Source organism: Bos indicus, chromosome 15 (genome assembly GCF_029378745.1).
Source record: "Bos indicus isolate NIAB-ARS_2022 breed Sahiwal x Tharparkar chromosome 15, NIAB-ARS_B.indTharparkar_mat_pri_1.0, whole genome shotgun sequence".
NCBI classification, from domain to species: domain Eukaryota; kingdom Metazoa; phylum Chordata; class Mammalia; order Artiodactyla; family Bovidae; genus Bos; species Bos indicus.
In genome coordinates, this window is record NC_091774.1 from 17,070,772 (window position 1) to 17,083,195 (window position 12,424).

Below are 12,424 nucleotides of genomic sequence, written 5' to 3' on the forward strand. Positions count from 1 at the left end.
TGACTCCTGGTGCATTCACAGAATGAAGGATTGTGCATGCCTTAGTGAATACCAAAGGAGAGCAAGCCCACTGCCATTTACGGCTGTCCCTCCCCAGAGGCAGAGAAGCAGGTGCACAACAGCCAGAGACGGAAGGCAAGGGGCTCCTGCAATCTTGGCCCCAGAGACCACATCTTCCACCAAACTGTGAGCAGGCTGCGAGTTGATAATGACATCTTCCTGGGATCCTGGACGGTTCTCATCTGCCAGGAGTGTCACAGCCTGAGATCAGCTCCCCAGAGGAGATACATGGCACACCTGGGACTGTGCCCTCATGGTGCACCCAGGAAACTGAGTCGCCAAGATTGGAAAGTGCATAAGATGCAAGGCCCACCTGGGACAGCGCGCTTGCCAAGCAACTGGTTGCCTGAGCAGTTTGGACCTGTGAAGGGCACAAAACCCACAGTCCATCTGGATCTGTGCCCTTGCAGAACACCCAAGAACCTGAGCGGCTTAGACTGGGAAGTACATGAAACACAGGGTCCACTTGGGACAGTGCCATTGCAGAGCACCCTGGAGCCTGAGCAGTGTGGAGCCAGGAAATTCATGCTGCCTCGGGCTGTGGCAAACACAGTGTGGCCCATCCAATGTGAGCACTCCACACACATGCCAGTGGAATTTGTTTGTAGTGTCCATCTCTCTCCATAGCACAACTGAACGAGTGAGCCTAAATGAGTGGCCACCTTCACCCCGTCATGTTAGAGCAGAAATTAACACTGAAGAGACTTGCAAACAGAAGAAGCCAAAATAAAGAAAGAAGGGGGGACTTCTCTGAAAGTGACAGGTACAAGAGATTAAAACTGCAGTTGATGTTGAGACTGCATTTGAGGGGCAACTATACACCTTGAGAACAAGTACAAGCCTGAACAAGGGACTGATACTGAACTGACACCACACAGCATCTCCAAAGAAATTCTAGATATATTTTTACTATCATAACTTTTTTTTTAATTTAAATTTATTTTTTTTCCTGGCTTTTTTATTTTTTATAATAATAAAAAAATAAAAAATATTTATTTTAATTAGAGGCTAATTACTTTAAAACATTGTATTGGTTTTGCCATACATCAACAAATTTTAGTTCTTTAATACTCCTTTAACTTTCATTTTTATAGCCTCCTACTTATTACCTTTCCAAAAAAAACCCTGTTTTTTAAAAAACAATTCCATATATATATTTTAATTTGGGGGATCGGTTTTGTTTTGTATTTTTATATTGTATTTTTGAAACTCTAATGTCTATTCTAGGTTTTTAATCTCTGCTTTTTTATATTTGTTATCAATTTTGTACTTTTAAGAATCTAATCTTCAGTATCCGTTTTCACTTAGGGATTTGATTACTGGCTTGATTGCTCTCAAAGGTCCAACAAGTCAAAGCTATGGTTTTTCCAGTAGTCATGTATGGTTATGAGAGTGGGACTATAAAGAAAGCTGAGTGCTGAAGAATTTATGCTTTTGAACTGTGGTGTTGGAGACGACTCTTGAGAGTCACTGCAAGGAGATCCAACCAGTTAAGCCTAAAGGAAATCAGTCCTGAATATTCATTGGAAGGACTGATGCTGGAGCTGAAACTCCAATCTTTGGCCACCTGATGCGAAGACCTGACTCACTGGAAAAGACCCTGATGCTGGGAAAGATTGAAGGCAGGAGGAGAAGGGGATGACAGAGGATGAGATGGCTGGATGGCATCACCAACTCGATGGGCATGAGTTTGAGTAAGCTTTGGAAGTTGGTGATAGACAAGGAAGCCTGGCATGCTGCAGTCCATGGGGGTTTCAAAAAGTTGGACACAGCTGAGCGACTGAACTTGATTGCTCTCTCCCCTTTAGACTCTCCCTTTTCTCCTCTGGATCACTCTATCTCCCCCCTCCCTCTTTTCTTCTTTGTATCTCTGTGAATCTCTCTGGATGTTCCTGGATGTGGAGAGTTATTTCTGTGCTGCATGGAGAAGTCTTGAGGCTACTGTAACAGAAGGGCTGAAATCCAGAGGCAAGAAGCTTAACTCCAGAACTTGAGAATATCAGAGAACTCCAGACTCCAGGGAACTTAATAGACATGAGTGCACCCAAAAGTCTCCATACCTACACTGAAACCAAGCTCCATCTACGAGCCAACAAGTTCCAGTGCAAGACACACCACGCCTATGCACCACCAAACAGGAAAACAACACTGAACATTAAAAGATGGGCTGCCCAAAGCCATGCAAAACCCATAAACACCCCAAACTCACTACTGGACACTTCATTGTACTCCAGAGAAAAGAGATCCAGCTATACCCACCAGAGTACAGACACAACTTCTCCCAGCCAGGAAACCTTGACAAGCCACTGGTCCAACCCCACCCACAGGGAGCAGACTCAACAACTAAGAGGAACCACGAACTTCCAGCCTGCAGAAATGGCACCTCAACACAGCAATCTAAACAAAATGAAAAGACAGAGAAATATTCAGCAGGTGAAGGAACATGATAAAAAACCACCAAACCAAGCAAAATGGGAGGAGGTATGGAGTCTACCTGAAAAAGAATTGGATCATAGTAAAGATGATCCAAATCTTGAGGACAAAAAGCAATTACAGATAAATAGACTAGAGACAAAGATAGAGAAGATGCAAGAAATGTTTAACAAGAACCTAAAACAAATAAAGAAGTGGCCATCAATAATGAACAGTGCAAAAATTGAGACTAAAAGCACTCTGGAGAGAACCAACAGTAGAATAACTAGGCAGAAGAAAGGATAAGTGAGGTGAAAGATAGAATAGTAGAAATAAATGAAGCATAGAGGAAAAAAGATTTAAAAGAAATGAGGACAACCTCAGAGACATCTGGGACAATGTTAAATGCCCCAACAGACAAATCATAGGGATACCAGAAGAAGGCCAAAAGGAAGGGCATGAGAGAATACTTGAGGAGATAATAGTCCAAAAGTTCCCTAAAATGGGGAAGGAAATAGCCACCCAAGTCCAAGAAATCTAGAGTGTCCCAAACAGGATAAACCCAAAGTGAAGCACCCCAGTTCAGTTCAGTTCAATCACTCAGTCGTGTCCGACTCTTTGTGACCCCATGAATCACAGCACGCCAGGCCTCCCTGTCCATCACCAACTCCCGAAACCTACCCAAACCCATGTCCATGAAGTCGGTGATGCCATCCAACCATCTCATCCTCTGTCGTCCCCTTCTCCTCCTTGCCCCAATGCCTCCCAGCATCAGGGTCTTTTCCAAAGAGTCAACTCTTTGCATGAGGTGGCCAAAGTACTGGAGTTTCAGCTTCAGCATCAGTCCTTCCAAAGAACACCCAGGACTGATCTCCTTTAGGATAGACTGGTTGGATCTCCTTGCAGTCCAAGGGACTCTCAAGAGTCTTCTCCAACACTACAGTTCAAAAGCATCAATTCTTCAGCACTCAGCTTTCTTTATAGTCCAACTCTCACATCCATACATGACTACTGGAAAAACCATAGCCTTGACTAGATGGACCTTTGTTGGCAAAGTAATGTCTCTGCTTTTTAATATGCTATCTAGGTTAGTCATAACTTTCCTTATTAATCAAACTAATAAAAATTAAGCACAAAGAGCAAATATTAAAAGCAGCAAGGGAAAAGCAAGAAAAAACACACAAGGGGATCCCCATAAGGATGACAGCTGATCTTTTAATAGAAACTCTTCAGGCCAGAACGGAATGGCAGGACATACTTAAAGTGATGAAAGAGAAAAATGTACAACCAAGATTACCCAGGAAGTATATCATTCATATATGAAGGAGAAATCAAAAGCTTTACAAACAAAAGCTTCACCACCAAACCAGCTCTTCAATAAGTGCTAATAGATTTCTTCTAGACAGGAAACACACACAAAAACAGGTTTATTAAAATGAACCCAAAACAACAAAGTAAAAGGTAATGGGATCATACTTATCAATAATTACCTTAAATGTAAATGGATTGTATGCTGCAACCAAAAGACAAAGACTGGCCAAATGGATACAAAAATAAAATCACTATATATGCTGTCTGCAAGAGACCCACCTTAAACCTAGGGACATATACAGACTGAAAGTAAGGGGATGGAACAAGATATGGATAGAACAACCAAAAAAGAAAAGTAGCAAGGAAACACAGCTTTAAATCATACAATGGGCTAGTTAGACCTAATTGATATTTCATGCAGCTCAATACCAGAAAAACGAACAACCCAATCAAAAAGTGGACCAAAGAACTAAACTGACATTTCTCCGAAAAAGACATCAGATCAGATCAGATCAGATCAGTCGCTCAGTCGTGTCTGACTCTTTGCGACCCCATGAATCGCAGCATGCCAGGCCTCCCTGTCCATCACCAACATGGCTAACAAACACATGAAATGTTGATGATGCTCAACATCAAAACCACAGTGAGATATCATCTCATGCTGATCAGAATGGCCACCATTAAAAATCTACAAACAATAAATACTGGAGAAGGTGTGGAGAAAAGGGAGCCCTTTTACACTGTTGGTAGGAATTCAAACTAGTACAGCCACTATGGAGAACAGTATGGAGATTCCTTTAAAAACTGGAAACAGACCTGCCATACAACCCAGCAATCCCATTGCTGGGCATACACACTGAGGAAACCAGGATTGAAAGAGACACATGTACCCCAATATTCATTGCAGCACTGTTTACAATACCTAGGACATGGAAGAAACCTAGATTGGCAGATGAATGGATAAAGAAGTTGTGGTACATATACATTTTGGAATAGTATTGTGCTATAAAAAAAGAATGCATTTGAGTCAGTTCTAATGAGGTGGATGAAACTGGAGTCTATTATACAGAGTGAAGTAAGTCAGGGAAACACCAGTACAGTATATTAACGCATGTATATCGAATTTAGAAAGATGGTAACAGTGTTCCTATATGCAAGGCAGCAAAAGAGACACAGATGTAAAGAACCAACTTTTGGACTATGTGGGAGAAGGCAAGGGTGGGAAGATATGAGAGAATAGCATTGAAACGTGTATTACAATATGTAAAATAGATGACCAATGTAAGTTTGATGCATGAAGTAGGGCACTCAAAGCTGGTGCTCCGGGACAACACAAAGGGATGGGAAGGGGAGGGACATGGGAGGGGGCTTCAGGATGAGGAGACACATGTAAACCCATGGCTGATTCATGTCGATGTATGGAAAAACCTACGACAATATTGTAAACTAATTAACCTCCAATTAAAATAAATTAATTAGTTTTAAAAAAAGAAAAAGCAAGAGAATTCCAGAACATCTTCTTCTGCTTCATTGACCATGCTAAAGCCTTTGACTGTGTGGATCTCAAAAAAACTGTGGAAAGTGCTTAAAGTAATAGGAAAAGCAGACCACCTTACCTGCCTCCTGAGAAATCTGTATGCAGGTCAAGAAGCAACAGTTAGAACTAGACATGGAACAACAGACTTGTTCCAAATTGGGAAAGGAGTAAGTCAAGGCTGTGTATTTTCACCCTTCTTATGTAACTTCTATGCAGAGTTAAAAGTGAAGTGAAGTTGCTCAATCGTGCCCTACTCTTTGCGACCCCATGGAGTGTAGCCTACCATGTTCCTCCATCCATGGGATTTCCTAGGCAAGCGTACTGGAGTGGATTGCCATTTCCTTCTCCAAAGGATCTTCCCAACCCAGGGGCTGAACACAAGTCTCCCGCATTGTGGGCAGACGTTTTACCATCTGAGCCACCAGGGAATTCCAATGCAAAGACTTCAAAGTCTATGCAGAGTACATCATGTGAAATGCCAGGCTGGATAAAACACAACCTGGAATCAAGATTGCCAGCATAAATATCAATAATCTCAAATATGTAGATGACACCACTCTTATGGCAGAGAGCAAAGAGGAACTCAAGATTCTCTTGATGAAAGTGAAAGAGGAGAGTGAAAAAGTTGGCTTAAAACTCAACATTCAAAAAATGAAGATCATGGCATCCAGTCCCATCACTTCATGGCAAATAGATGGGGAAAAAATGGAAACAGTGAGAGACCTTATTTTCTTGGGTTCCAAAATCCTGCAGGTGGTGACTGCAGCCATGAAATTCAAAGATGTTTGCTTCTTGGAAGAAAAGCTATGACCAACCTAGACAGCATATTAAAAAGCAGAGACATTGCTTATTACTTTACCACAAAGGCCCATCTAGTCAAAGCTATGGCTTTTCCAGTAGTCATGTATGGATGTGAGAGTTGGACCATAAAGAAAACTGAGCACAAACGACGGATGCTTTTGAACTGCAGCGTGGGAGAAGACTCTTGAGATTCCCTTGGACTGCAAGGAGAGCAAACCCGTCAATCCTAAGTGAAACCAGTCCTGAATATTCATTGGAAGGACTGATGCTAAAGCTGAAGCTCTGATAACTTTGGCCACCGGATGCGAAGAACTAACTCATTGGAAAAGACCCTGATTCTGGGAAAGATTGAAGGCAAGAGGAGAAGGGGACGAGAGAGGATGAGATGGTTTGATGGCATCACTGACTCAATGGACATTAGTTTGAGCAAGCTCCAGGAGTGGGTGATGGACAGGGAAGCCTGGCATGCTGCAGTACACAGGGTCACAAAGAGTTGGACACAACTGAGTGACTGAACTGAGCTGAACTATTTTAATTATATTGATAGTTAAATATAATAAATTTATGTATATCTTTGGTATATATTTACTAAATAGTTATATTTAAGACACATTGATGATCACTGTGAATACAGACATTTAAAATACATGATCCTTTTCTTAAGGACCTTATGTTTAGGTCTTTAATCCATTTTGAGTTTATTTTGTAGCTGGGGATACATATTGATTATGCATTGATGCATATTGATTAAAACATGCATATTCATTAATGACAGCTCTAGTAGAGAGGTATGGAAAGTGTTGTTGAAAGTAAAAGAAAGGATTAGTTTTGCTACTATGAACTAATGGAAGAGCCATGGAGTGATTCACAGAAAAGGTGATAGTGGAACTGGATGTTTAATACAATATTTCATCACTTTGCTCTAATTAAAATATTAGATTTTTTAGGATTTAGTCACCATATTTACCTTGATAATTAGAAAACTTTCCTCTAGAAATGAGTTATTCCTAACTTTTATACCATGTTCTATGCTTTGAAATTTGGGGAATTTTAACCGTGATTTAATACAATATTTAAGAATCACAGAGGATGATGAAATCAGGATTAAGCACACCATTCAGAATGGCCATCATCAAATAATATACCAACAGTCATTGCTGGAGAGGAAGTGGACAAAAGGGAACTTTTCTGCATTGTTTGTGGGAATGTAAACTGATAGAGTCATTATGGAGAGTCCTTTAAAAACTAGGAATAATTATACCATATGACCTAGCAATCCCACTACTGAGCTTATACCCTGAAAGTCACAATTCTAAGTGGCACATGTACCCCAGTGTTCACTGCATCACTAGTTACAATAGCTAGGACATGGAAGCAATCTAGATGTCCATTGACAGATGAATGTTTAGAGAAGTTGTGGTACATGTGTACAATGGAATATTACTAAGCCATAAAAATGAATAAATTTGTTATATGGAAGCACAAAAGACCCTGAATAGCCCAAACAATCTTGAGAATGAAGAATGGAGCTTGAGGAATCAATCTTCCTGTCCTCAGACTATACTACAAGGTTAGTCATCAAGATGGTATGGTACTGGCGAAAAAAAAAACCCAAAAAACTAGAACTATATACCAATGGAACAAAGTAGAAAGCCCAAAGATAAACCTACACATCTCTGAGCACCTTGGCTTTGACAAAGGAGGCAAGAATATCCCATGGAGAAAAGACAGTCTCCTCCATAAACTGTGTTGGGAAAACTGGATAGCTATACATTAAAAAAAAAAAAAAAAAAAAAAAGGGGGGGGTGATGATGGCCTCATAGAATGAGTTTGGAAGTTTACCTTCCTCTGCAATTTTCTGGAAGAGTTTGAGTAGTATAGGTGTACATGTATGGCAAAACCAATACAATATTGCAAAGTAAAAATAATAATAATAATTTTTAAAAATTAAAAAAAAGAAATTAGAACACTTCCTAACACAATACACAAAAATAAATTCACAATGGATTAAAGACCTAAATGTAATGCCAGAAATTATAAAAATTTTCTTAGAGGAAAACTTAGAACACTCTTTGACACAGCCATAGAAAAATCTTTGACCTACCTCCTAGAGTAATGGAAATAAAAACAGAACTAAACAAATGGATCATGATTAAACTTAAATGCTTTTGCACAGCAAAGGAAACCATAAAGAAGATGAAAGATAATCCTCAGATTGGGATAAAATAATTGTAAATGAGATAGCTGACAAAAACTTAATCTCTAAAATATAGAAGAAGCTCATGCAACTCAAAATCAGAAAAACCATCCAATCAAAAATGGGCAGAAGACTAAAACAGACATTTCCCCAAAGAAGACATACAGATGGCTAATAAACACATGAAAAGATGCTCAACATCACTTATTATTAGAGAAAAGCAAATCAAAGCTACAATGAGGTATCACCTCACACCAGTCAGAAGGGCCATAATCAAAATATCTACAAATAATAAATGCTGGGAAGGATGTGGAGAAAAAGGAATCTCAACACACTGTTAAGAATGTAAATTAATACAGTCACCATGGAGAACAGTATGGAATTTTCTTTAAAAACTAGGAATAAAGCTACCATATGACCCAGTAATCCCACTACTGGATACATACCCTGACAAAACCATAACTTGAAAAGTCAACTGTACTCTGTTCATTGCGGTACTATTTACGGTAGCCAGGACATGGAAGCAACCTAGATGTCCTTTGACAGATGAATGGTAAAAAAGTTGTGATACATTTATACAATGGAGTGTTATTCATCTATAAAAAACAAATTTGAGCCACTTTTAGTGAGGTGGATAAACCTAGAACCTGTTACGCAGAGTGAAGTAGGTCAAAAAGAGAAAAACAAATATTGTATATTAATGCATATATATGGAATCTAGAAAACTGATACTGATGAACCTATTCCTAGGGCAGCAATAGAGATGCAGACATAGAGAACACACTTACGGACACAGAATGGGAAAGAGGCTGGGAAGAATTGAGATAGTAGCATTGAAATATATACATTGCCATATGTAAAATAGATAGCCAGTGGGAATTCGCTATATGATTCAGGGAGCTCAAACTGATGCTCTAGGACAACCTAGAGGGATGGGATGAGGTGGAAGATGGAAGGGAAGATCAAGAGGGAAGTGACATATGTATAGTTGTAGTAGTAGCGTTTGTCACTTAGTCATGTCTGACTCTGTGCGACCTTGTAGACTGTAGCCCATCAGGCTTCTTTGTCCATGGGATTCTTCAGGCAAGAATACTGGAGTGGGTTGCCATTTCCTTCTCCAGGGGATCGTCCCAACCCAGGCATTGAACCCAGGTCTCCTGCCTTGCAGGCAAATTCTTTACCACCTAAGCTACAGGAAAGCCCATGTGTATACCTATGGCTGATTCATGTTGACGTATGGCAGAAACCAACACAACATTATACAGCAACTTTCCTCCAATTAAAAAATAAATTTAAAAAAGAGTTACAACAGGATCTGGAAAGACTCTTGACAGTGTCCGCAAACTCTTTAATTGTAAGATTATGGAGGGGTTTCTGTGCTTCAATTTGTAATCTCTAGAATATAACCAATACTAATTCTTCCACTTAGGATATTTGTGAGGATTAAATGAAATAAAGTGTGTTAAGCAGTTGATGCTATTAATGGTAGAGAGTATGAATTCAAGAAGTGTTCAGTGTTAGAATTATTAAGAGTTAAGCATGGGATCCCAAAGAGCAGGACACAACTGAATGACTGAACTGAACTGAAGAATAGGCTAGACAATAAATTATAGATATATCAAACATGCTGCTGCTGCTAAGTTGCTTCAGTCGTGTCCGACTCTGTGCGACCCCATAGATGGCAGCCTACCAGGCTCCCCCATCCCTGGGATTCTCCAGGCAAGGACACTGGAGTGGGTTGCCATTTCCTTCTCCAATGCATGAAAGTGAAAAGTGAAAGTGAGGTCGCTCAGTCGTGTCCGACTCCTAGCGACCTCATGGACTGCAGCCCACCAGGCTCCTCCGTCCATGGGATTTTCCAAGCAAGAGTACTGGAGTGGGTTGCCATTGCCTTCTCTGGTATCAAACATAGTTATACCTTAAATTAACACAACATTGTAAATCAACTATACTTCAATTTAAAAAAAATTTTTAATACTAAGAAATGTGTGGAGTATTTTGGAAAAACTACAGAGAATTACTTTCCAGTGAAGGTCTACTTGAAGGCTTGAGTAGATGAGAGTGTATTTGTAAAATGTCATTATTTGGAAATTTTCCAGGCAAAATAGTGACAATCCTATTTTTGTGGGGGATATTATTTTATATTCTAGTTGTTTCTGGTTTTAATGATCATCTATGGTGATAATGTTGATCAACAAACAGCTCTAGATGTTAGTATTTGACTCTGCTATGATTACACTCAGGTTTTCTAATTGTTTAATTACTGGTGCTTTGCTGATATATTTTCCAGCAACATTTGTGATCACAGATAATATTTCTGTTTTGGTTCATTATCACACATTTGCATTTAATCTGTCTGATTGCTGCAGGTGGAAACAATAGGTGATGCATACTGTGTTGCTGCAGGGCTCCACAGAAAAAGCCTTTGCCATGCTAAACCCATTGCTCTGATGGCCCTGAAGATGATGGAACTTTCAGAAGAGGTGTTGACACCTGATGGAAGACCAATTCAGGTAAGCCTCTCAACAATTTTGTTTGAATAGTAATGCACCTGTAACTGAAGAAGGCAAGAAATTCCATTCTGAATTCTACTTACTATAGTTTACAGATCTAGATAAGCCAGTTGCTTAAGAAAGAGGGATTACTAGAGATAACTTACAAATCCAGGAAAGGAACAAATGAAATATGACCCACCCAGAATAGGAAAAAGTGTGAGGAAGACAAATTACCATGGGGGAAAAAAAGTTAAAGGATTAAACCTAGGAAGGAACCCACTGTTAGTGAACAGTTCACCCCCACTAAAGAAGGGTAACGATGAGAATTGGTCCTGAGAGATAATCCATAGAACAAGAAATAAGAAGCGAGAAATTGGAGGACCTGGACAACTTCCTGTGCATAGTGTACAGGTGTTCTTATGAAGCTCAGGGCTCAGGGTTACTTTTGAATTGTTTTTTGTTTCAGAGCTTGAACGTTGGAACCTTCAGACTTAAAAAAAAAAGCACAACATGAAAGTTGTGAGTTTAGTTTTATTTGAGGCAAAATGAGGACTGTAGACTGGAATATAGCACCTCAGATAGATCTGAGGAACTGCTCCAAATAGGGAGGGGCAAAGGTCAGTATATATGTGATTTTGGTGACGGGGGAATACATGCAATTGAGCACATATTTTTTGGCAGATGATTTCTGCTAGTCACAAGGAGCAATCATCACCATGAAGGAATTTAGTGCTTTTGTAGATATGATGAGATACAAGAATTGGGCTAATAAAATCAGCTCCTGAAAATACATAGCTATCTGAAGATCTGCCGGTCAGTTTTTCCCTGAGCACAGAGTGCTTCGTTTCTCCTCTCCACCCTGAACTCTTCAGAGAGTGTTGAAAATCAGCAGCTGCAGCAGCACATGATTCAGTCCTCATAGAGGTCGATGGCAAGTGCCCGTGGCAAGTGCCAACTTGTGGTTGACAAGCCCAAGATTGAGGAAACATCAAAAGCTGGAAAATGTAGTTTCCAGTGTATTGTACTCTTTTTGATGCTGATAGCTGTCTGCAGTTGGGATTTACATCTGAGAATGGATAAAGTCACCCAGCTATATTTCTGAAAGCACCTGATAGATCCCAGAAATACTTTTACTATGAATATGTATAAACCAAAATTCGTATTTGGCAAAGTAACCTTGAATTCAAGCCATCTCTTTAATAACAGTTCATCAATGATGGGTCAAAAAATACAGAAAACACCTCAAAATATGAATACATTTCTAGTTTGGCACTATGGCAAAGTAGATACCCTGAGTGACCCTTCTGAATAAAATTATTAAAATGTAGTGTTAAATAGTTTACAAATAGTAGCTTTTTGGAAACTACTAAGCATATTGCTGAACACACACACACACACACACACACACACACACACATATATATATATATACACACATATATATTATAGTTATATATATAAACAAAATTTAAGAGGTGAATTAAAGTGCTCTATCATTAGAAGTAATAACAGGACACTAGAAAACACTATCCCTCCACAAGGAAAGTCAACCTTAATTCACTCTTTAAAGAATTTCCACAGATAAAGTTCTCTGAAAAATGAATGCCTGAT

The 12,424-nt window shown here is 39.5% G+C and overlaps 1 protein-coding gene across 2 annotated transcripts in view; it reads left to right on the top strand.

Annotated features, from left to right (window-relative positions):
• The window catches only part of GUCY1A2 (guanylate cyclase 1 soluble subunit alpha 2), a 546,451-nt gene that overhangs the window by 336,629 nt on the left and 197,398 nt on the right, over nucleotides 1-12,424 (top strand). For both annotated transcript variants that reach the window (XM_070803359.1, XM_019975851.2), the window contains exon 6: nucleotides 10,688-10,831. In XM_070803359.1, the coding sequence (XP_070659460.1) occupies nucleotides 10,688-10,831 (144 nt within the window). The remainder of the gene's footprint in view (nucleotides 1-10,687; nucleotides 10,832-12,424) is intronic.